The 26,816-nt window shown below is 46.2% G+C and overlaps 1 protein-coding gene across 1 annotated transcript in view; it reads right to left on the bottom strand.

Annotated features, from left to right (window-relative positions):
* GIPC2 (GIPC PDZ domain containing family member 2) overlaps positions 1 to 26,816 on the bottom strand; it is a 93,610-nt gene that overhangs the window by 11,636 nt on the left and 55,158 nt on the right. Inside the window, exons 4-5 of the mRNA XM_069738336.1 lie at positions 18,210 to 18,319; positions 14,656 to 14,737 (exon numbers count right to left, since the gene is read on the bottom strand). Of these exons, the coding sequence (XP_069594437.1) occupies positions 14,656 to 14,737; positions 18,210 to 18,319 (192 nt within the window). The remainder of the gene's footprint in view (positions 1 to 14,655; positions 14,738 to 18,209; positions 18,320 to 26,816) is intronic.

The raw sequence follows: 26,816 nt of genomic DNA, 5'->3' as shown, positions 1-26,816 counted from the left end.
AATATACTTCTACATCATCCTGACCCTGGCATAAAGCCAGCAGATTTTTCTCAGCCTGATCCACTGAATTAGGCTCATCGTAAAGCAATCCGAGCGCCAGGAAAAATGCATCAACATTACTCAATGCAGAATCTCCTGGTGCAAGGGAAAACGCCCAGTCCTGTGGGTCGCCGCGCAAAAAAGAAATAATAATCAAAACCTGTTGAATAGGATTACCAGAAGAATGAGGTTTCAAGGCCAAAAATAGCTTACAATTATTTCTGAAGCTCAGGAACTTAGTTCTGTCACCAAAAAACAAATCAGGAATCGGAATTCTTGGTTCTAGCATCGATTTCTGATCAATAGTATCTTGAATCTTTTGTACATTTACAACGAGATTATCCATTGAGGAGCACAGAGCCTGAATATCCATGTCCACAGCTGTGTCCTGAAGCACTCTAATGTCTAGGGGAAAAAAAAGACTGAAGACAGAGCTAAGAAAAAAAAATGATGTCAGGATTTCTTTTTTCCCTCTATTGGGAATCATTGGTGTGGCTCCTTGTACTGTTATGGCTGGCAATCAGGCAACACAGCGTGCAGTAATCAGCGCACATACAGAGATCTGGCAATAACCAAAAACAATAGGACGAGCTCTGAGACGTGGAATCTCTGTAGACTGCAGTACCTGATCTATCCTCACACAACTATAAGCAGCAGTGGATTGCGCCTAACAACTACCTATGCAACTCGGCACTGCCTGAGGAGCTGACTAGCCTGAAGATAGAAATACAAGCCTGACTTACCTCAGAGAAATACCCCAAAGGAATAGGCAGCCCCCCACATATAATGACTGTTAGCAAGATGAAAAGACAAACGTAGGAATGAAATAGATTCAGCAAAGTGAGGCCCGATATTCTAGACAGAGCGAGGATAGCAAAGAGAACTATGCAGTCTACAAAAAACCCTAAAACGAAAACCACGCAAAGGGGCAAAAAGACCCACCGTGCCGAACTAACAGCACGGCGGTGCACCCCTCTGCTTCTCAGAGCTTCCAGCAAAAGACAATAGCAAGCTGGACAGAAAAAAAACAGAAAACAAACTAGAAGCACTTATCTAGCAGAGCAGCAGGCCAAAGGAAAGATGCAGTAGCTCAGATCCAACACTGGAACATTGACAAGGAGCAAGGAAGACAGACTCAGGTGGAGCTAAATAGCAAGGCAGCCAACGAGCTCACCAAAACACCTGAGGGAGGAAGCCCAGAGACTGCAATACCACTTGTGACCACAGAAGTGAACTCAGCCACAGAATTCACAACACCCCTCGACTGAGTTCGCCATCACCACCTCCTCAGGCAAGCAATTCCAGATTCTCACTGCCCTAACAGTAAAGAATCCTCTTCTATGTTGGTGGAAAAACCTTCTCTCCTCCAGACGCAAAGAATGCCCCCTTGTGCCCGTCACCTTCCTTGGTATAAACAGATCCTCAGCGAGATATTTGTATTGTCCCCTTATATACTTATACATGGTTATTAGATCGCCCCTCAGTCGTCTTTTTTCTAGACTAAATAATCCTAATTTCGCTAATCTATCTGGGTATTGTAGTTCTCCCATCCCCTTTATTAATTTTGTTGCCCTCCTTTGTACTCTCTCTAGTTCCATTATATCCTTCCTGAGCACCGGTGCCCAAAACTGGACACAGTACTCCATGTGCGGTCTAACTAGGGATTTGTACAGAGGCAGTATAATGCTCTCATCATGTGTATCCAGACCTCTTTTAATGCACCCCATGATCCTGTTTGCCTTGGCAGCTGCTGCCTGGCACTGGCTGCTCCAGGTAAGTTTATCATTAACTAGGATCCCCAAGTCCTTCTCCCTGTCAGATTTACCCAGTGGTTTCCCGTTCAGTGTGTAATGGTGATATTGATTCCCTCTTCCCATGTGTATAATCTTACATTTATCATTGTTAAACCTCATCTGCCACCTTTCAGCCCAAGTTTCCAACTTATCCAGATCCATCTGTAGCAGAATACTATCTTCTCTTGTATTAACTGCTTTACATAGTTTTGTATCATCTGCAAATATCGATATTTTACTGTGTAAACCTTCTACCAGATCATTAATGAATATGTTGAAGAGAACAGGTCCCAATACTGACCCCTGCGGTACCCCACTGGTCACAGCGACCCAGTTAGAGACTATACCATTTATAACCACCCTCTGCTTTCTATCACTAAGCCAGTTACTAACCCATTTACACACATTTTCCCCCAGGCCAAGCATTCTCATTTTGTGTACCAACCTCTTGTGCGGCACGGTATCAAACGCTTTGGAAAAATCGAGATATACCACGTCCAATGACTCACCGTGGTCCAGCCTATAGCTTACCTCTTCATAAAAACTGATTAGATTGGTTTGACAGGAGCGATTTCTCATAAACCCATGCTGATATGGAGTTAAACAGTTATTCTCATTGAGATAATCCAGAATAACATCCCTCAGAAACCCTTCAAATATTTTACCAACAATAGAGGTTAGACTTACTGGCCTATAATTTCCAGGTTCACTTTTAGAGCCCTTTTTGAATAGTGGCACCACATTTGCTATGCGCCAGTCCTGTCGCTATAGAGTCACTAAAAATAAGAAATAATGGTTTATCTATACAGCCTGCATAATACTGTCATACACAGCCCATGTAATACCAAGTCATACAGCCTGCATAATACTGTCATACAAAGCCCATGTAATACCAAGTCATACAGCCTGCATAATACGGTCATACACAGCCCATGTAATACCAAGTCATACAGCCTGCATAATACTGTTATACAAAGCCCATGTAATACCAAGTCATACAGCCTGCATAATACTGTCATACAAAGCCCATGTAATACCAAGTCATACAGCCTGCATAATACTGTCATACAAAGCCCATGTAATACCAAGTCATACAGCCTGCATAATACTGTCATACACAGCCCATGTAATACCAAGTCATACAGCCCGCATAATACTGTCATACACAGCCCATGTAATACCAAGTCATACAGCCTGCATAATACGGTCATACACAGCCCATGTAATACCAAGTCATACAGCCTGCATAATACTGTCATACACAGCCCATGTAATACCAAGTCATACAGCCCGCATAATACTGTCATACACAGCCCATGTAATACCAAGTCATACAGCCTGCATAATACTGTCATACAAAGCCCATGTAATACCAAGTCATACAGCCTGCATAATACGGTCATACACAGCCCATGTAATACCAAGTCATACAGCCCGCATAATACTGTTATACAAAGCCCATGTAATACCAAGTCATACAGCCTGCATAATACTGTCATACACAGCCCATGTAATACCAAGTCATACAGCCTGCATAATACTGTCATACACAGCCCATGTAATACCAAGTCATACAGCCTGCATAATACTGTCATACACAGCCCATGTAATACCAAGTCATACAGCCTGCATAATACTGTCATACAAAGCTGTTGTGAATTCTGTGGCAGAGTTCACTCCTGTGGTCACAAGTGGTACTTCGGCTGATTCTCTCTGGGATCTTCCGTTTGTGGAGGAAAGTGGTACTGCAGCTTCTGAGTCTCCTCCCTCAGGTGATCTGGTGAGCTCGTTAGCTTCTTCTCTACTTAACTCCACCTGATGCTTTGATCTATGCTTCCTGTCAATGTTTCAGTGTGGGACTTGTTTTTTCCCTGGATCATTCCTGTGGCCTGCTGCTCTGCAAAGCTAAGTTTTGCTCATGTTATTTTGTTGCTATTTTTCTGTCCAGCTTGCTTTATTGGTTTTTCTCGCCTGCTGGAAGCTCTGAGACGCAGAGGGACCACCTCTGTACCGTTAGTCGGTGCGGAGGGTCTTTTTGTCCCCTCTGCGTGGTTTTTTATAGGTTTTTGTGCTGACCGCAAAGTTATCTTCCCTATCCTCGTTCTGTTCAGCTAGTCGGGCCTCACTTTGCTAAATCTGTTTCATTTCTATGTTTGTGTTTTCATCTTACTCACAGTCATTATATGTGGGGGCTGCCTTTTCCTTTGGGGAATTTCTCTGAGGCAAGGTAGGCTTATTTTTCTATCTACAGGATTAGCTAGTTTCTCAGGCTGTGACGAGGCGCCTAGGTTCTGGTCAGGAGCGCTCCACGGCTACCTTTAGTGTGGTTTGATAGGCTTAGGGATTGCGGTCTGCAGAGTTCCCACGTCTCAGAGCTCGTTCTATTATTTTGGGTTATTGTCAGATCACTGTATGTGCTCTGACCTCCATGTCATTGTGATTCTGAATTGCCTTTCATAACAGTACAGGAAGCCAAAAGTGCTAATGATTCTCAATAGAAGGAAAAAAGAAGTTCTGAGACCATTTTTTTTCTCTGTACTGTGTTTTGTCTTTTTTTTCCCCTAGACATTTGGGTGGTTCAGGACACAGGTGTAGCAATGGACATTAAAGGTCTGTCTTCATGTGTGGATCAGCTCACGGCAAGAGTTCAAAATATTCAAGATTTTGTGGTCCAGAATTCTTTGCTTGAACCGAGAATTCCTATTCCAGATTTGTTTTTTGGAGATAGAACTAAATTTCTGAGTTTCAAAAATAATTGTAAAATATTTCTGGCTTTGAAACCTCGCTCTTCTGGTGACCCAATTCAACAGGTTAGGATCGTCATTTCTTTTTTGCGCTGCGACCCTCAGGACTGGGCGTTTTCTCTTGCGTCGGGAGATCCTGCATTGAGTAATATCGATGCGTTTTTCCTGGCGCTTGGGTTGCTGTACGATGAGCCTAATTCAGTGGATCAGGCAGAAAAAAATTTGCTGGCTCTTTGTCAGGCTCAGGATGAGATAGAGGTATATTGTCAGAAATTTAGAAAGTGGTCAGTGCTCACTCAATGGAATGAATCTGCGCTGGCAGCAATATTCAGAAAGGGTCTCTCTGAAGCCCTTAAGGATGTCATGGTGGGATTTCCTATGCCTGCTGGTTTGAATGAGTCTATGTCTTTGGCCATTCAGATTGGTCGACGCTTGCGTGAGCGTAAATCTGTGCACCATTTGGCGGTATTACCTGAGCTTAAACCTGAGCCTATGCAGTGTGATAGGACCTTGACCAGAGTTGAACGGCAAGAACATAGACGTCTGAATGGTCTGTGTTTCTACTGTGGTGATTCCACTCATGCTATCTCTGATTGTCCTAAGCGCACTAAGCGGTTCGCTAGGTCTGCCACCATTGGTACGGTACAGTCAAAATTTCTTCTGTCCGTTACCTTGATCTGCTCTTTGTCATCATATTCTGTCATGGCATTTGTGGATTCAGGCGCTGCCCTGAATTTGATGGACTTGGAATATGCTAAGCGTTGTGGGTTTTTCTTGGAGCCCTTGCAGTGTCCTATTCCATTGAGAGGAATTGATGCTACGCCTTTGGCCAAGAATAAGCCTCAATACTGGACCCAGCTGACCATGTGCATGGCTCCTGCACATCAGGAGGTTATTCGCTTTCTGGTGTTGCATAATCTGCATGATGTGGTCGTGTTGGGGTTGCCATGGCTACAAGCCCATAATCCAGTATTAGATTGGAAATCCATGTCGGTGTCCAGCTGGGGTTGTCAGGGGGTACATGGTGATGTTCCATTTCTGTCAATTTCGTCATCCACTCCTTCTGAGGTCCCAGAGTTCTTGTCTGATTACCGGGATGTATTTGATGAGCCCAAGTCCAATACCCTACCTCCGCATAGGGATTGTGATTGTGCTATCAATTTGATTCCTGGTAGTAAATTCCGAAAAGGTCGATTGTTTAATTTGTCCGTGCCTGAGCACACCGCTATGCGCAGTTATGTGAAGGAATCCCTGGAGAAGGGGCATATTCGCCCGTCATCGTCGCCATTAGGAGCAGGGTTCTTTTTTGTAGCCAAGAAGGATGGTTCGCTGAGACCTTGTATAGATTACCGCCTTCTTAATAAGATCACGGTTAAATTTCAGTACCCCTTGCCATTGTTATCTGATCTGTTTGCTCGGATTAAGGGGGCTAGTTGGTTCACAAAGATAGATCTTCGTGGTGCGTATAATCTGGTGCGAATTAAGCAAGGTGATGAATGGAAAACTGCATTTAATACGCCCGAGGGTCATTTTGAGTATCTCGTGATGCCGTTCGGACTTGCCAATGCCCCATCAGTGTTTCAGTCCTTTATGCATGACATCTTCCGAGAGTACCTGGATAAATTCCTGATTGTGCACTTGGATGACATTTTGATCTTCTCGGATGATTGGGAGTCTCATGTGAAGCAGGTCAGAACGGTTTTTCAGGTCCTGTGTGCTAATTCTTTGTTTGTGAAGGGATCAAAGTGTCTCTTTGGTGTGCAGAAGGTTTCATTTTTGGGGTTCATCTTTTCCCCTTCTACTATCGAGATGGATCCTGTTAAGGTCCAAGCCATCCATGATTGGACTCAGCCGACATCTCTGAAAAGTCTGCAAAAGTTACTGGGCTTTGCTAATTTTTATCGTCGCTTCATCTGCAATTTCTCTAGTATTGCTAAACCATTGACCGATTTGACCAAGAAGGGTGCTGATGTGGTCAATTGGTCTTCTGCTGCTGTGGAAGCTTTTCAAGAGTTGAAGCGTTGTTTTTCTTCTGCCCCTGTGTTGTGTCAACCAGATGTTTCTCTTCCGTTCCAGGTCGAGGTTGATGCTTCTGAGATTGGAGCAGGGGCTGTTTTGTCGCAGAGAGGTTCTGGTTGCTCAGTGATGAAACCATGCGCTTTCTTTTCCAGGAAGTTTTCGCCTGCTGATCGTAATTATGATGTGGGCAACCGAGAGTTGCTGGCCATGAAGTGGGCATTCGAGGAGTGGCGTCATTGGCTTGAAGGAGCTAAGCATCGCATGGTGGTATTGACTGATCATAAGAACTTGACTTATCTCGAGTCTGCCAAGCGCTTGAATCCTAGACAAGCTCGTGGGTCGTTGTTTTTTGCCCGTTTTGACTTTGTGATTTCGTACCTTCCGGGCTCTAAAAATGTGAAGGCGGATGCTCTGTCTAGGAGTTTTGTACCCGACTCTCCGGGTTTATCTGAGCCGGCGGGTATCCTCAAGGAAGGAGTCATTGTGTCTGCCATCTCCCCTGATTTGCGGCGGGTGCTGCAAAAATTTCAGGCTAATAAACCTGATCGTTGCCCAGCGGAGAAACTGTTTGTCCCTGATAGGTGGACGAATAGAGTTATCTCTGAACTTCATTGTTTGGTGTTGGCTGGTCATCCTGGAATCTTTGGTACCAGAGAGTTAGTGGCTAGATCCTTTTGGTGGCCCTCTCTGTCGCGGGATGTGCGTGCTTTTGTGCAGTCCTGTGGGATTTGTGCTCGGGCTAAGCCCTGCTGTTCTCGTGCCAGTGGGTTGCTTTTGCCCTTGCCGGTCCCGAAGAGGCCTTGGACACATATCTCTATGGATTTTATTTCTGACCTTCCCGTTTCTCAAAAGATGTCAGTCATTTGGGTGGTCTGTGATCGCTTTTCTAAGATGGTCCATCTGGTACCCTTGTCTAAATTGCCTTCCTCCTCTGATTTGGTGCCTTTGTTCTTCCAGCATGTGGTTCGTTTGCATGGCATTCCAGAGAATATTGTTTCTGACAGAGGTTCCCAGTTTGTTTCGAGGTTTTGGCGAGCCTTTTGTGGTAGGATGGGCATTGACTTGTCTTTTTCCTCGGCTTTCCATCCTCAGACTAATGGCCAGACCGAGCGAACCAATCAGACCTTGGAAACATATCTGAGGTGCTTTGTTTCTGCTGATCAGGATGACTGGGTGTCCTTTTTGCCTTTGGCTGAGTTCGCCCTTAATAATCGGGCCAGCTCGGCTACCTTGGTTTCACCGTTTTTCTGCAATTCTGGGTTCCATCCTCGTTTCTCTTCTGGACAGGTTGAGTCTTCGGACTGTCCTGGTGTGGATACTGTGGTGGACAGGTTGCAGCAGATTTGGACTCAGGTAGTGGACAATTTGACCTTGTCCCAGGAGAAGGCTCAACTTTTCGCTAATCGCAGACGCCGTGTGGGTCCCCGACTTCGTGTTGGGGATCTGGTTTGGTTATCTTCTCGTCATATTCCTATGAAGGTTTCCTCTCCTAAGTTTAAACCTCGTTTTATTGGTCCGTATAGGATTTCTGAGGTTCTTAATCCTGTGTCTTTTCGTCTGACCCTTCCAGATTCTTTTTCCATACATAACGTATTCCATAGGTCATTGTTGCGGAGATACGTGGCACCTATGGTTCCATCTGTTGAGCCTCCTGCCCCGGTTTTGGTGGAGGGGGAATTGGAGTATATTGTGGAGAAGATTTTGGATTCTCGTGTTTCAAGACGGAAACTCCAGTATCTGGTTAAATGGAAGGGTTATGCTCAGGAGGATAATTCCTGGGTTTTTGCCTCTGATGTCCATGCTCCCGATCTTGTTCGTGCCTTTCATGTGGCTCATCCTGGTCGGCCTGGGGGCTCTGGTGAGGGTTCGGTTACCCCTCCTCAAGGGGGGGGTACTGTTGTGAATTCTGTGGCAGAGTTCACTCCTGTGGTCACAAGTGGTACTTCGGCTGATTCTCTCTGGGATCTTCGGTTTGTGGAGGAAAGTGGTACTGCAGCTTCTGAGTTTCCTCCCTCAGGTGATCTGGTGAGCTCGTTAGCTTCTTCTCTACTTAACTCCACCTGATGCTTTGATCTATGCTTCCTGTCAATGTTTCAGTGTGGGACTTGTTTTTTCCCTGGATCATTCCTGTGGCCTGCTGCTCTGCAAAGCTAAGTTTTGCTTATGTTATTTTGTTGCTATTTTTCTGTCCAGCTTGCTTTATTGGTTTTTCTCGCCTGCTGGAAGCTCTGAGACGCAGAGGGACCACCTCCGTACCGTTAGTCGGTGCGGAGGGTCTTTTTGTCCCCTCTGCGTGGTTTTTTATAGGTTTTTGTGCTGACCGCAAAGTTATCTTCCCTATCCTCGTTCTGTTCAGCTAGTCGGGCCTCACTTTGCTAAATCTGTTTCATCCCTATGTTTGTGTTTTCATCTTACTCACAGTCATTATATGTGGGGGGCTGCCTTTTCCTTTGGGGAATTTCTCTGAGGCAAGGTAGGCTTATTTTTCTATCTTCAGGATTAGCTAGTTTCTCAGGCTGTGACGAGGCGCCTAGGTTCTGGTCAGGAGCGCTCCACGGCTACCTTTAGTGTGGTTTGATAGGCTTAGGGATTGCGGTCTGCAGAGTTCCCACGTCTCAGAGCTCGTTCTATTATTTTGGGTTATTGTCAGTTCACTGTATGTGCTCTGACCTCCATGTCATTGTGATTCTGAATTGCCTTTCATAACACAAAGCCCATGTAATACCAAGTCATACAGCCTGCATAATACTGTCATACACAGCCCATGTAATACCAAGTCATACAGCCTGCATAATACTGTCATACACAGCCCATGTAATACCAAGTCATACAGCCTGCATAATACTGTCATACAAAGCCCATGTAATACCAAGTCATACAGCCTGCATAATACTGTCATACACAGCCCATGTAATACCAAGTCATACAGCCTGCATAATACTGTCATACACAGCCCATGTAATACCAAGTCATACAGCCTGCATAATACTGTCATACACAGCCCATGTAATACCAAGTCATACAGCCTGCATAATACTGTCATACACAGCCCATGTAATACCAAGTCATACAGCCTGCATAATAATGTCATACACAGCCTATGTAATAACAAGTCATACAGCCTGCATAATACTGTCATACACAGCCCATGTAATACCAAGTCATACAGCCTGCATAATACTGTCATACACAGCCTATGTAATAACAAGTCATACAGCCTGCATAATACTGTCATACACAGCCCATGTAATACCAAGTCATACAGCCTGCATAATACTGTCATACACAGCCCATGTAATACCAAGTCATACAGCCTGCATAATACTGTCATACACAGCCCATGTAATACCAAGTCATACAGCCTGCATAATACTGTCATACACAGCCTATGTAATAACAAGTCATACAGCCTGCATAATACTGTCATACACAGCCCATGTAATACCAAGTCATACAGCCTGCATAATACTGTCATACACAGCCCATGTAATACCAAGTCATACAGCCTGCATAATACTGTCATACACAGCCTATGTAATAACAAGTCATACAGCCTGCATAATACTGTCATACACAGCCCATGTAATACCAAGTCATACAGCCTGCATAATACTGTCATACACAGCCTATGTAATAACAAGTCATACTGCCTGCATAATACTGTCATACACAGCCCATGTAATATTACTGTTCTATAGTATTCTGAGTCCTGAAACTCATCTCAGATCAGGTTCTAACACTTTTATAACGGACAATCACAAACCCAGGCGACTGCATATGGACAATAGACGCTCCGTCAGGCCCTGGGCTGAGGGTCAACACTATGAATTAGGGATCACGTTTTGGTCCCCATGTCACCTTGCTCCAACATTGGGTGCTGTAGCCGCCCCCAGGACGGCAGCTTCCTGCATACAGGTCTAATATGGAGGTCAATGTGTGGACTGTATGCAGCTCACTCACCAGCTCCCCCTAGTGGTGTGGACACGTGCCTAGCATTTGTGCCTTGTATAAGCAGGGGGGATTTGGAGCGCTGCGTCAGAAATAAAAGCTGAGACCCCCAAGTCTCTGACTATGCAGCAATCGCTGACGAAGTTACATCCAGAGAAGAAGCTCGTCTAACAATTCTCAGCTGTCCAGAGTAAACGTATTAAGGCGATTAAATCACAATCTCCTGGCATCACTGATCCGTAAGTGCAGCAACATCGCAATAAATGAAGACATTTCACAAAATAGCAGATTATAAAGAGATTATTCACAGAAATAGCATTCGACGTCTTCGATTCGCTCCTCATTAGCTGCTTAATGTCACCTGTTCCCATCTTAAGTGATCTCGGGACCAAGCCGAGTTCAATGCTGAATGTGAGATCCGTGACCGCAGTAATGTCATTACGCCAGAACAGAGAGCGCGGTGTTAGTCATTGACCCGGGCACCGATGAGGCCGGGCGGGCAGAAGCCACTGTCTGCAGATCATTAAAAGTAGTAACTACCGAAGAATCAGCTGTAAAGACGCCACGTCCAAGAACGGCCCACTGGGAACGTCTCCACTGGGAACGTCTCCACTGGGAACGTCTCCACTGGGAACGTCTCCACTGGGAATGTCTCCACTGGGAACGTCTCCACTGGGAACGTCTCCACTGGGAACGTCTCCACTGGGAACGTCTCCACTGGGAATGTCTCCACTGGGAACGTCTCCACTGGGAACGTCTCCACTGGGAATGTCTCCGCTGTGTCCTCTTGACACTTCTCGGGCAGTGCGCAGGTGGCAGCATCACTGAGGTTTTATTATTATAACCCCAATCATGTTGTGCACTGTCTGCATTTTGGCTCCTGCATGTACAACCATCTACCACTAGGTGGCAGAGCAGTACAGCTCTTGTTCTTCATGAGCGTATAAACCGTATCATAATATTATAACAAATAATGTCCCGAACCAACTCCACTGGGGGAGAGGAAACGAAAAAGAAGGGGACTCTTTCAATTAATATACAGTCATGGCCGAAAGTGTTGACACCCTTGAAATTGTTCCAGAAAATTAAGTATTTCTCCCAGAAAATTCTTACAATTACACATGTTTTGTGAAACACATTTATTTACTTTGTGTGCATTGGAATAACACAAAAAAAACAGAGATGAAAGGCAAATTGGACATAATTTCATGCAAAACCCCAAAATGGGCCAGACAAAATTGTTGCCACCTTTCTAAAATTGTAGGTAAACAACTTTGATTCAAGCATGTGACGCTCAATCTGACTCACCTGTGGCGAGTAACAGGTGTGGGCAATATGAAAATCACACCTGAAACCAGACAAAAAATGGTATAATTTGACTCAATCTTTGCATTGTGAGTCTGTCTGCCACTCTAAGCATGGAGAACAGAAAGATGAGAAAAGAACTGTCTGAGGACTTGAGAACCAAAATTGTTGAACAATATCAACAATCTCACAGTTACTAGTCCATCTCCAGAGAGCTTGATATTCCTTAGTCCATGGTGTACAACCTAATCAAAGAAGTTTACAACCCATGGCACTATAGCTAATCTCCCTGTATGACGTCAGAAAAGAATTGATGAAAGGTTGTAACAGAGGATAGTCTGGATGGTGGATAGGCCCCAATCAAGCTCCAAAGAAATTCTAGCTGTCAGGCAGACTCCTTGTCCATCACTGTCGGTGCAAATTATTCATCCATATGGGAATAAAAACACTATGGCAGGAGACCCAGGAGGACCCCACTGCTGACACAGACATAGAAAAGCTACACTGCAGTTTGACAAAATGTACGTGAGTAAGCCAAAATCCTTCTTGGAGAGAGTATTGTGGACTGATGAGACAAAGATAGAGCTTTTTGGTAAAGCACATCATTCTGTTTACTGAAAATGAAATGAGGCCTACAAAGAAAAGAACACAGTGCCTACAGTCAGATATGGTGGAGGTTCAAATATGTTTTTGGGTTGTTTTGCTGCCTCTCACACTTGGTTCCTGGACTGTGTGCACAATACCGTGCCCAGTGTCAGAAAGCTGGGTTTGCGTCTGAGGTCACAGGTCTTCCATCAGGACAATGACCTCAAACATACTTCAAGAAACACCCAGAAAAGTCAGGTTCTAAATCCCATTGGTCATCTGTGGAGAGATCTGAAAATTACTGTTGGGAGAAGGCGCCTTCATATATGAGAAACCTGGAGCAGTTTACTGGAATTTTGGACCTCTCTCCTTTTGTAGAGAGGTGTACGAAGCTCGTTGATGGTTATAGGAAGCAATTGATTGCCGTTATTTATTCCATACAGTGGGCAACCAAATATTGAGTTGAGGGTGCCAACAATCCTGGAAAGGTGCCAACAATTTTGTCTATCCAATTTTTGAGGTCTTATGTGAAATTATGTCCAATTTGCTTTTTTTTTCTCAGTTTTTTTTTTTTTCGTGTTTTTTTCCAATAGACACAAAGGAAATTAGCATGGATATAACAAAACATGTGTAATTGCAATACTTTTCTGGAAGAAACACTTCATTCTCTGGAACAATTTAACATTTTCAAGAGTGCCAACACTTTCAGCCATGACCGATACCAGCTAGGAATTTGTAGAATTCTTCAGAAAGTTACAATCTGTTGATAGCTTTCTCCTAAACAGCTATCAGACTTAGAAACACCATCTGAAATGTGAGACTTCCCGGAAAAAAAAGCTAATTTCTAATATGTGAACTATTTCCCTGACAAAGAGATGGGTCACAACAACTTATCTATGAACTTAAACTGTCACAAAATTCTTCCAACCAATAGCTGAAGAGATGGTAAAAAGAGATAGTAACCCCTTACATCGACGAAACCTGGAATGTCCGACCAAAAAGAGTGAACTTTGGGCGTAACTGATGCAGGTACCTGAGCATCAGCATCTTCCAGATCACTTTTAGGACATTGTGATGAATCCAAATAACCATTGTAAACATAAAAAGAGGCGAGCGATGCCGTCCGTGCACCATCGTATACTGTACCATGCTAAATCACTCTTCAAGGAAGAACTTATTGGCTTTTTATTACTCCGAGTTTCCTCCGATACATCAACCATCACACTTGGGGAAACGAGTGATGTCTCAGGGGTCTCCGGCAAACATTGACTGAGGTCTTATTCCAATCCCTCCTTGCCCTTGACTATTAGAATATGGGCTAACAACGTTTTTTTCCAGACAGCTCCTCTCCAAAACCGGCCTGAAAAGCGCCAACTAAACGCTAAACTGTCCAAAAAATGAACATACGTGTTCCTGCGCAAACACGACTTGCTGTTCGTTTGTTCAGTCTTTGAAGTGTCCCTTAAGCTTTAAGTTTCCAAAGATGCCAAGTAGTTAAAAAAGTACCGTAAGTTGATTATTTTTCAGGTGTTTTCAGCTCTGAAGACTCTCCGAACTTTTCTACAAGTCAATGGGAATGTCAAATATATGCCCAGTTAATAAAAAAAACACTATTCATTAAAAAAAAATAAAGATATGCCCGGGCAGAGCAGGTCATCTCTGTGGCTTACCCAACACTCACCCACCAGCAGGTCATCTAACAATCACGGCCTCGACCGCAACGTTTCAGGTAGAAACTCGCCAAGTTCTCGGGTTCTGGGGGATGTGGTAAATCGGAGACATACTTGATGGAGGCGCGGGCAGACTGCGTTTATGTCTTCTGTTCTGTGACCTTTACTCAAAGTTCACGATCGGGATCATTTGTCAAGTTCAAAGGTCGGATTTGATTTGTGATACGATCGGTGCCATGTGTTTCTCTTGGCCCGAATGCCTGTAATGTAACTCGTAAAACCCGACTTGCTGCGGGCTATAAAAATCAAGGTATTGTCAAGGAAAATAAGTAGAATTTTCCTCGTGTTCCTCTCAATTTTACCATTCCTAAGCTCAGTATTTCGCCTTCGAAACCTCCAGACTGCCTAAAACCATATATATTAATAATATACGTCCAAGCAAAGCGATTCCCAGAGCTGAACGTGTTCCCAGGGAGAGGGGCGACGGTAATAAGAACGGGATTATGGAGACCTTTGAATCTCATTGCTCGGAGATGAAAGCGAAAGACTCACCCAGCTCAATGTCGCGGATGCCCATGTAGCTCTCCAGGAGGTCGTCCACTTTTTTGATTGCCTTTTCTTCGAATGCAGTCGGCTAAAAGGTAAAAAGGCAACAGACTGTGAGGGCCGCAAATGGAAGATTTCATCTCGGCTTCCAAAATAAGAAGTGGTCGGAAGCCAAGACGGGGGAAGTCCATTACTGTAACTCCATTCCCTATAGCAAAACGTGCATGAAATAGAAAAACAAATGGCAGTTCTAACCGGCAAGACTGACCACGAGCGCTCATCTAAGATCTATATACTACTGCATACAGGCGTGCATAATGGACAAAAGGGCTCGGGACTTGGTTTGTTCATTCCCTTTGCAAAAAATTGTGCATTATTGCCCTTAAAGGGGTTTTCCGCTCTGCTTTAAAAGTTACCAGTGGGAAGGGAAGCTTATAAAAGAAAAAAGAAGCCATATTTATCCAAAATCCTTCCCACCGTAGCACCGCCACTCAGTCTCCGATGTATCGGGAGAGATGACGTCATGATCACCAGTCACCTGGTCCTGTAGTCAGCCAGTAGCCCCCGCGATGAGGTCACAGGTGGCCATGACATCATCGCTCCGGTCTCCAGCAGGCATTATAAGGAGGGCAGTGCTGGATGGATTCAGGGGTAAGTATGGCTTCTTTTCCTCTCTCACTCTCTATGTAAGACATCAAGGTGTATGAAAGGATGGGGGGGGGGGGGGAGATGCAGCTGCAGCCTGAGATTCTCTATCTATGAGACATTGTGCTGTGAGGAAGGGGAAGTGGGTATGCAGCTGCAGCTTCTCACACAGTAATGCAATGAAGCAGCATGCTGTGAGAGGGGAGAAGGAGCAGCATGCTGCCAGATGGAAGAAGGCGCAGCATGCTGTGAAAGGGGAGAAGGAGCAGCATGCTGTGAGAGGGGAGAAGGAGCAGCATGCTGTGAGAGGGGAGAAGGAGCAGCATGCTGTGAGAGGGGAGAAGGAGCAGCATGCTGCGAGAGGGGAGAAGGAGCAGCATGCTGTGAGAGGGGAGAAGGAGCAGCATGCTGTGAGAGGGGAGAAGGAGCAGCATGCTGTGAGAGGGGAGAAGGAGCAGCATGCTGTGAGAGGGGAGAAGGAGCAGCATACTGTGAGAGGGGAGAAGGAGCAGCATGCTGCCAGAGGGGAGAAGGCGCAGCATGCTGTGAAAGGGGAGAAGGAGCAGCATGCTGTGAGAGGGGAGAAGGAGCAGCATGCTGTGAGAGGGGAGAAGGAGCAGCATGCTGTGAGAGGGGAGAAGGTGCAGCATGCTGTGAGAGGGGAGGAGGAGCAACATGCTGTGAGAGGGGAGAAGGAGCAGCATGCTGTGAGAGGGTAGAAGGAGCAGCATGCTGTGAGAGGGGAGAAGGAGCAGCATGCTGTGAGAGGGGAGAAGGAGCAGCATGCTGTGAGAGGGGAGAAGGAGCAGCATGCTGTGAGAGGGGAGAAGGAGCAGCATGCTGCCAGAGGGGAGAAGGAGCAGCATGTTGTGAGAGGGGAGAAGGAGCAGCATGCTGCGAGAGGGGAGAAGGAGCAGCATGCTGTGAGAGGGGAGAAGGAGCAGCATGCTGTGAGAGGGGAGGAGGAGCAACATGCTGTGAGAGGGGAGAAGGAGCAGCATGCTGTGAGAGGGGAGAAGGAGCAGCATGCTTTGAGAGGGGAGAAGGAGCAGCATGCTGCCAGAGGGGAGAAGGAGCAGCATGCTGCGAGAGGGGAGAAGGAGCAGCATGCTGCCAGAGGGGAGAAGGCGCAGCATGCTGTGAAAGGGGAGAAGGAGCAGCATGCTGTGAGAGGGGAGAAGGAGCAGCATGCTGTGAGAGGGAAGAAGGAGCAGCATGCTGTGAGAGGGGAGAAGGAGCAGCATGCTGTGGGAGGGGAGAAGAAGCAGCATGTTGTGAGAGGGGAGAAGGCGCAGCATGCTGCCAGAGGGGAGAAGGCGCAGCATGCTGTGAGAGGGGAGAAGGAGCAGCATGCTGTGGGAGGGGAGAAGGAGCAGCATGCTGTGAGAGGGGAGAAGGCGCAGCATGCTGTGAGAGGTGAGAAAGAGCAGCATGCTGTGAGGGGGGAGAAGGCGCAGCATGCTGTGAGAGGGGAGAAGGTGCAGCATGCTGTGAGAGGGGAGAAGGAGCAGCATGCTGTGGGAGGGGAGAAGGAGCAGCATGCTGTGAGAGGGGAGAAGGCGCAGCATGCTGTGAGAGGTGAGAAGGAGCAGTATGCTGTGAGGGGGGAGAAGGCGCAGCATGCTGTGAGAGGGGAGAAGGTGCAGCGTGCTGTGAGAGGGGAGAAGGAGCAGCATGCTGTGGGAGGGGAGAAGGAGCAGTATGCTGTGAGGGGGGAGAAGGCGCAGCATGCTGTGAGAGGGGAGAAGGTGCAGCGTGCTGTGAGAGGGGAGAAGGAGCAGCATGCTGTGGGAGGGGAGAAGGAGCAGCATGCTGTGAGGGGGGAGAAGGCGCAGCATGCTGTGAGAGGGGAGAAGGGGCAGCATGCTGTGAGAGGGGAGAAGCAGCAGCAGGAGCGAAACATTTAATGCACCTCTTCATAACAGTAAGAGTCAGGCGAGCAAAGGAGCGAAAAAAAGTAAATAGGAAATAAAGATTATTATTATATTTTTCCTGTAGTAACTGTAGATAATGTTAATCCCACTCTTTATATTTTATTACTGAGGGTCCAGAGTGATCGCCTCAGAGGCTGAATTCACTGTACAGACTGTGCTAACAGATTATCTCCTGCATCTGAACTAGAGGACACCGAACATGGTGACCTAGAAAAGCAACACCGAAGCTGTGGAGAATTCTCATAGTCTGACACACCAGTTGTCATAATAATGGCGGATTATCGGAATCTTACTGCGAAAGAGACACTGATCGTCACAGCACGACTGTGATAGAGGGAATGTCAAGTCTTATGGTGACCCAGCATGGATGGATGGATAGAGTGGCATGTAATTTTTAAACTGTAAGATGAGATATATATATATATGTATATATATATATATATACATACATATACTGTATATATATATTGCCTAAAATACAAAGGAAACATGTCATCTGTAACTTTAGGCCTTTCAGATCATTTCATCTTCAAGTCGCTTAACTGTTATAATAATAATAATCTTTATTTTTATATAGCGCTAACATATTCCGCAGCGCTTTACAGTTTGCACACATTATCATCACTGTCCCCTGTGGGGCTCACAATCTAAATTCCCTATCAGTATGTCTTTGGAATGTGGGAGGAAACCGGAGTGCCCGGAGGAAACCCACGCAAACACGGAGAGAACATACAAACTCTTTGCAGATGTTGTCCTGAGTGGGATTAGAACCCAGGACTCCAGCGCTGCAAGGCTGCTGTGCTAACCACTGCGCCACCGTGCTGCCAACTGTTCACAATAACAGTAATTTTGACCAGGGGTGCACACACTTTTACATGCCACTTTAGATAAAAACTCAAGGCATCTTCCTGCAGCTGCAATCCATAAGGTTTCATTTCCCTTCCACGGACAGTGTATAACGATCCAGAAGACGAGACTCACCATTTCTTCCACAGTAGCAGGACCCTTAGATCTTAACCGGAGGGTCTCTCGTCCAGTAGAAATTTTACCTTCTGTTGTTTTCCCTCCTCTCGATCTTGGTTCAATCATTTCTGGAAAATCAGAGGATAGAAGAATTATTTTAAAAGCTATTAATTCACTTAAGACAATACTGTAATAAGGTTACATAATTTTCTGGGTCCTATTTGGGGGTTAAGAGAATATAAGCATCTAATATAAGCATCATGTTACTATAGTTAATGATAAACTATGTTACCCCCTGTATTGACATTACATGACAACATTCTCCAGCCTCCACTAGGGGGAGCTCACAGCAGACAGGTTTATTTTTAGTTCAATGTATATGTAGTGAGCGCCCTCTAGTGGAGGATGCAAGCTGCCAGAATATTATCATTCATTTTCATTCAGCTCTGCATTACCTTGTGCTTCTCTGTGCCACGTCACCGCTGTGCAGCGTACGATCAGATCCATCAGCAGTGTCAGAGGTGGGCTCTAGAGCTGCCCTCAGCTGTTAGGCTGTCAGCCCACCTTCACACGCTCAGTATATGGTCAGGATTTCACATCAGTATTTGTAGCCAAGACCAGGAGAAGAACAATCAAGAAAAAGTATAATAGAAGCACGTCATCACTCCTGTATCTATCACCCACTGCTGGTCTCGGCTTACAAATACTGATGTAAAATACTGACCGAATACTGATAGTGTGAACGTGGCCTTAGTATCATATTGGCCATGTTGCACCTACAGTTTTGCATTGTGTCTTTCCTTTGTTTGTTCTTCTATAAGTCATTATACTTTATTGCCAGGTCACAACACTGACAGAGCAAAATGGTAACTTGTGAGATTTGTGTTTCCAGCCCTGACATGGACTTATGTTCAGTGAACTTGTCTATCCTGTAATTATCTGTTTGTTGGAAGGATAGATGATCACCTCTGGGAACCTCAGCGATCGTCAGAATGGGACAGTTTTATCCACAACGGGGGACTTTCATTCCCATTACAGAATGGAGCGGCAGGTCGGATGCCCAATTGCGGCTTCATTATTTCTCTCTGGTGCTGCCGCAAAATCCAGTGACAAACTCAGCAGCCCTGTAGAGAGTAATGGAGGAGTGATCGGGCATGCACACTACCTCTCCATTCTAGTGGTTCTAAAAGTTCCCAGTTCTTCCAAACAGTGTCAGTCTCAGCAGTCGGGCACCACCGATCAACACAGTCTTACCTATCCCATGGAGAATTGATGACCTATTTTCAGATGACAGCCCCTTTAAAGTCTGTCTGTTGTCCTAGAGAGGTTGGGCAGCCAGTATGAGTAGCAGAGGTTATAGAGGGACTGGGATTTCCCCTGGACTTCACCCGCTGCAGAGAATATATGGCATGAAGACTCTGGCCTACCATGGAAACCTTAAAAAAAACCTGAAAACCTTCCGACAAGCCTACAACCTGCAGTAACCGCCGATCGACCAAACCGCTGGACGACCAGCTCTACCCTCACCTACTGTATCCTCAGCCATCCGTTGTAGATTGTGAACCCTCATGGGCAGGGTCCTCCCTCCTCCTGTATCCTCAGCCATCCCTTGTAGATTGTGAGCCCTCGCGGGCAGGGTCCTCTCTCCTCCCGTATCGTGGGCAGGGTCCTTTCTCCTCCTGTATCCTCACCCATCCCTTGTGGATTGTGAGCCCTCGCGGGCAGGGTCCTCTCTCATCCTGTATCCTCACCCATCCCTTGTAGATTGTGAGCCCTGGCGGGCAGGGTCCTCTCTCCTCCTGTATCCTCAGCCATCCCTTGTAGATTGTGAGCCCTCGCGGGCAGGGTCCTCGCTCCTTCTGTATCCTCACCCATCCCTTGTAGATTGTGAGCCCTCGCGGGCAGGGTCCTCGCTCCTCCTGTATCCTCACCCATCCTTTGTAGATTGTGAGCTCTCGCGGGCAGGGTCCTCTCTCCTCCTGTATCCTCACCCATACCTTGTAGACTGTGAGCCCTTGCGGGCAGGGTCCTCACTCCTCCTGTATCCTCACCCATCCCTTGTAGATTGTGAGCCCTTGCGGGCGGGGTCCTTTCTCCTCCTGTATCCTCACCCATCCATTGTAGATTGTGAGCCCTCGCGGGCAGGGTCCTCTCTCCTCCTGTATCCTCACCCAACCATTGTAGATTGTGAGCCCTCGCGGACAGGGTCCTCTCTCCTCTTGTATCCTCACCCATCCCTTGTAGATTGTGAGCCCTCGTGGGCAGGGTCCTCTCCTCCTGTATCCTCACCCATCCCTTGTAGATTGTGAGCCCTCGCGGGCAGGGTCCTCTCTCCTCCTGTATCCTCACCCAACCATTGTAGATTGTGAGCCCTTGCGGGCAGGGTCCTCTCTCCTCCTGTATTCTCACCCATCCCTTGTAGATTGTGAGCCCTCGCGGGCAGGGTCCTCTCTCCTCCTGTATCCTCACCCATCCCATGTAGATTGTGAGCCCTCGCGGGCAGGGTCCTCTCTCCTCCTGTGTCCTCAGCCATCCCTTGTAGATTGTGAGCCCTCGCGGGCAGGGTCCTCTCTCCTCCTGTATCCTCACCCATCCTTTGTAGATTGTGAGCCCTCGCGGGCAGGGTCCTCGCTCCTCCTGTATCCTCACCCATCCCTTGTAGACTGTGAACCGTCGCGGGCAGGGTCCTCTCTCCTCCTGTATCCTCACCCATCCCTTGTAGATTGTGAGCCCTCGCGGGCAGGGTCCTCTCTCCTCCTGTACCAGTCGCGACTTGTATTGATTAAGATTACTGTACTTGTTTTTATTATGTATACCCCTCCTCACATGTAAAGCGCCATGGAATAAATGGCGTTATAATAATAAATAATATTGATGATGATGATGAAGCAAAGCAAAGCACCGAGGCTGTGCCTAACGAATGAGTAATGGGAAGATCTGGAATAGTGGAAGATTGCCTCTATCCCTGCTGTAGCAGAATGGCTGCCTGTAAAGGTGAGGAGCCTGGTAGAGAATATTCCTCAGAGAGAAAGTAATTGATTAGGAAGGAAAGCAAAAGCGTGTGAACAGTAGAAGCTGTAACAGCTAAAGTATAGGTGAGCGGCACTGAGAGACAGTGCCAGGGTGTGCGCCGCCTGGAACAGCTGCCATAGCCAAAGCCGGCAAGCACAGCCAGCAAGCAGTCACCCTCATGGAGAGCAGTGGAGAAGGGGTCCTAAGAGTGTGACGAGGCCTGGAGCGTGGAGAGACCAAGTGACTTCCAGTCCAGTGGTGTATCAGTGGCGGAGCGACCTCAGGTGCCAGGAAACATGGAGACACCAGAGACGGCATACACGGCCAGAAAAGTTCTACTGTGGTGCAACATTTATAGCACAAATGCCTCCATATTGGAAGACTGTAAAGAAAGCCACATTGCTCTGCCCTATCATTTGCCCACTTATTGGGGAGCCAGTGTATGCTCAGTACAGTCTACAGGGGGGCATTAGCACACAGGCTGCGCATCCTTACAGCACCACCCCATGTCCGCTGCTGCAGTTCAGCTCCACTGACATACAGTAAATAAATCTAAGCTGCAATACCACGTGCAGCCTGTGGGAAACAATGGCGCTGTTTTTGAAAAAAAGCAACTAGGCCCTTTAATTCTTGTACAACCCCTTTAAAGTCACCGCAAAGTCCTCTGTGACTGTCACAAATGTGCCAGCATGAATTAATGCCGGAAACCTGAGATGTGATTGGAATGAAGCCGACGTGAATCACTCAATATTTTTAGCCCGGCCTGGGGGAGCAGGACTGTTACATGGCCAAAGTCTTCAAAAGCTTTCGCAGAGCAGCGCGCCGGGGGCTTTTAAGGAAGCGGGCAGCGTGCCCGTGGCAAGCAGAATTTTGTCATTGAGCAACCACCCATAGTGACTAAAGTAACCGTATCAATGTCGGCGTCCTCCGCAGAACCATGACCTGTCCGGAGGAAAGGATGGGAATGTTCTGCTCATTCCATACTGACCTGTGTGTGACAGAAATGGAGAATTATTGCTGGATTGTCACTTTTTTCTTTAGTCGCTTTGGCATTTCTTTTTTTTCTCTCCTTTTTTCCCTGTATTTTAACTACAAACGTCATCATTTCGTGATGTAACTTTTTTTCATATCTTCTTCTCCTTCTTCCAAAACCCATAACAATTTTTGTGGGCTTCACAGGTTTACAAAGATGGCAAAGATGGGGGTCTTAGGCTGCCATGGCGACTCACGCACACCCCACGATCATATTGCAGGGGGGCTGATGGACACCAGAAAAGGCGACACTTAGGCCCCTTTCACACATCAGTTTTTTGCCATCAGTCGCGATCCGTCGAATTTTGAAAAAACACGTATCCGTCGCAAATTGTGAAAAACTGATGCGACGGATCCGTTTTTTTTTCACCGGATCCAACTAGCTGATCCGGCTAATTGGATCCTAAAAAAATTGGAGCATGCTCAGTTAAAAAAAACCGGAATCCATTGCTGGATTCTGTCATTTGATGGATCTAGCGCCACAGGCTTCCATTCAAGCAAGCGACGGATCCATCGCTGTCCGTTTTTTTGACGGACACAAAAAACGTTACTATGTCGGCCGCCGGACAAACAATTTTTGACAGATCCAGTGAACGATGGATGAAACGCGAGGCTATCCGTCGCTAATACAAGTCTATGAGAAAAAAATGGATCCAGCAGCATCAGTCGCCGGATCCGTTTTTATCAAAATTCCACGGATTGCGACTGATGGCAAAAAACTGATGTGTGAAAGGGGCCTTAAATGCCACTATCATAGATTGAAACGCCAATTAGGGGGTTAAATAGCGGTGATCAGCGCTAGCTTCGATGGCTGCTGTTAGAGGGGCATGTCGTCTGTATAACAGCTCCTCACACTCAACATGCGGCATACGTGTAGATCACACATCGGGTAGAAGCCATTTTGTAAATAGACCTCGTATAAATAAAAAAGCAAACTGCTATCGTTGGGTACATGCGGTTCCTATGCAGACCCATGTGTCTCCATGGTTACAAACTATAAATCTTATGAGTAACCTGATCCTGCAGTCGTCAGTTACTTCTCAACACCTGTCCTCCGCAGGATAAGAGAAGGCCGATGGATGTCTTTCTTGCTAGAATGGAGATGTGGTAGATTTATAGATTACACAGCGAATCATGTGGATGACGGCCATGTAATGCTGTATTGTATGTATTCAAGCTAACACACTAGGACTCAGTTACTAACACCGTCCATGTCACCCATAGCAACCAATCACAGCACAGCTTTCATTCTTCCCAAGTCACTTTAGAGATGAAAGCTGAGCTGTGATTGGTTGCTGCAGGCAGCAGGACGCTTGAGTGGAGGCCTCCTATGTTGTGCCTATAACACGACCTCCGTTCCTTGTTCTTTGCCTCCCATGTTGTCCTCGGCCTCCTCAGGTTCTGCGCTAGATATCGCCACAGTACAGATTTATATCATCATTGTAAATTTACACAGCATAAAACTTGACCTCATCCATTATGCTAAACAAAGTAAATGCGTTTTCTTATTTATTATTATTTATTATTATAGCGCCATTTATTCCATGGCGCTTTACATGTGATTATTTGGCGACCGTCCGAACGCCATTTAAATGCACATATGTATCTGTCCTCAGGACACGTCATCAATACCAAATCATTGGGGTCCAACACTTGGGACCCCCGGTCTGCTGTTAACAGCTCCTCCGGCGGCCGGATGTAAACTCCCAGTCACACGTCTGAGTTTCACGTGCGCAATCTTTTCATTTTTTAGGGATAGGACACGTGCCTATTTCAGCGTTTTCACATGAGCATTTATTGGTGGATCAGAAAAAAGACCATAGACATGTCCATTCAATGATGGCTCTACACACAAAAAAACAGCAGACCCGCGCGAATGCCATAAACGCTGCATTGGTGACCGGCTTGTTTTTCACTGACTGGCTGCTGAGTGAAGCTTGGGAAACCGCCATCAGCCTTTTTTTTATCTCATTCGAGTAAACTGGATGACGCACGGATGGTAGAAATGGAAACACTGACCAAAAATGGATGAAAACTGGTCAGGTTTTCTATTTTAATAGAGCAGTGTAAAAAGTCAAAGCAGCATGGCCTCAAACATTGATGGCTGATTTCAGAAGAGGAGCTCATCTCCTATTTATTTCTACTGGATCTGAGCTGCATTGCCAGAGAACAACCATTAAAGGGAACCTGTCACCCCGTTTTTTCAATATGAGCTAAAAATAGGGTTAAATAGGGCCTGAGCTGTGCGTTACAATAGTGCCTTTATTGTCCCCAGAATCCCCACCTTTGCTGCCAAAATACCTTAGTAAAGTCGCCGTTTTCGCCTGTCAATCACGCTGGTCTGGTCAAATGGGCGTTGTGAAATCACTGTTTCTCCCCCCACTCCTCGGCGTGTCTGACGTAAGTCGATCTGTGAATCGCACAGATCACACTCTTTTTTTTGAAGTCACGCAGTGCATTCGGCTCTTGCGCCTGCGCAGTATGGTTTGCCCAACTGCGGGCAAAGCCGAAAACCATTAGTGCGCATGCGCCGGCGCACTATGTCCTGGAACACAGCAAAATACTTCCGGGACATATTGCGCCGGCGCAATTGACAGGCGAAAACGGCGACTTTACTAAGGTATTTTGGCAGCAAAGGTGGGGATTCTGGGGACAATAAAGGCACTATTGTAACGCACAGCTCAGGTCCTATTTAACCCTATTTTTAGCTCATATTGAAAAAACGGGGTGACAGGTTCCCTTTAACCACTATATACAGCTGTTTACATCCATCCACTGATGGGGCTGCAGACTGATAATCACTTGGGGTGCCGGGTATCAGAGCCCACCTATCTTTATGTAGCTCATGCTCAGCAGCAGCAGTATGCTGGCCAATATACAGCAGTACTGAACATTGTAGCTGTTAATCCAGCTCTGGAGTGCATTATACCAGTCATCAGAATGATGCAGCAGCCCTATGCTGGACAATATACAGCAGTACTGAACATTGTAGCTGTGAATCCAGATCTGGGGTGCATTATATCAGCCATCAGAATGATACAGCAGCAGTATGCTGGACAACATACAGCAGTATTGATCATTGTAGCTGTGAATCCAGCTCTGGAGTGCATTATACCAGTCACCAGAAAGAAGCAGCAGCATGGAGGTCATTGTGCAGCAGTAAAGAACATGGTAGCCGAGAATCAAACTTTGATTTGGGTGTGATATAAAACGTACTAGAAAGAAGCAGCACACAGGGGCGGCACGGTGGCGCAGTGGTTAGCACTGCAGCCTTGCAGCGCTGGAGTCCTGGGTTCAAACCCCACCAAGGACAACATCTGCAAAGTGTTTGTATGTTCTCTCCGTGTTTGCGTGGGTTTCCTCCAGGTTCTCCGGTTTCCTCCCACATTCCAAAGACATACTGATAGGGAATTTAGATTGTGAGCCCCATCGGGGACAGTGATGATAATGTCTGTAAAGCGCTGCGGAATATGTTAGCGCTATATAAAAATAAAGATTATTATTATACAGAAGTGCTAAGCAATTTAACAGCAGCAGCATCCAGGACATTATACAGCAGTTTTGAGCAGTGTAGCTATGAATTCAGCTCTAGGATGAGATGAAACGCTTACTAGAAAGTATCAAACATGTGTGTTTGTGTCTCCTCTTTCACACTGTTCCACTCACTGCCTCCTCTTTTCTCTATAGATGTTAATAGACAGCTGTCTGTGAGCTAGTGGATAGAGACTAGCTGCTATGATGTCTCCCATATAGAGCACACACAGACATGAGATTCCTGCTCTCCTGCCTATATGTATAACATGTAGAGAAGCAGAAGCAGCACAGAGGATAGAACAATACGGAGCAGTGAAGTTGTGAATTCAGCACTGGTGTGATATAAAACACTAGAAAGCAGCAGGAAGGTAGTCATTATACATCAGTACTGAGAAGTGTAGCTGTGAATCCAACTTTTGGGAGAGATAAAACACTTTAACAGAAATAAAATAGCAGGGGGTCCTGTGTGTCTCTATGCCTCTCTCTACCTGTCCTGGGTGAGCTGTCAGGCCATCTTGTCAAGAGCATGAAGAATTTTAGCAGCATTTTCAGAGTGAATGATGAGTTCCGGGGCATGGGAGGAAACAAAGAAATGTCTCACAAGTGGAGAAAGAGGCAGAACTCTCTGATGAGATATGTTACAAAGTTTCTTTGATTTTCTTGTATTCTGTAAAGTCTTTTGAAACGACGGCGACCATTTAGAATTGCACAAAAGAACGCTCTAAATAAAAAAGAAAAACGTCTAAAAATGTGTGAAATTCATGGTTGTTTTTCAAGCCTTAAAAAAATTGTGTGCGTCTAATAGGGTGAATGACCAGGATCAGAGGAAGCAGCGGAATAATGGCGCGGGTATAGCTCCTGTACCTGCGCTGTCTCTGCAGATTCATGCCATGGGGCGGAAGGTGGTTCGAATAACTCGGGCATTTATATTTCTATGTGCTCTTTTTTACTTTGAGGGAGATGCATTCAGCTAATTTTCATACTAATGAGAATGAATAAGACTTGGGGTGACACGTGGCGCCTTTCAGCAGACCGAAACTTCCCCAT

This window comes from Ranitomeya imitator, chromosome 8, assembly GCF_032444005.1.
Source record: "Ranitomeya imitator isolate aRanImi1 chromosome 8, aRanImi1.pri, whole genome shotgun sequence".
NCBI lineage: Eukaryota > Metazoa > Chordata > Amphibia > Anura > Dendrobatidae > Ranitomeya > Ranitomeya imitator.
The sequence above is the reverse complement of the archived record's forward strand: the minus strand, read 5'-3'. Positions and strand labels throughout refer to the sequence as shown.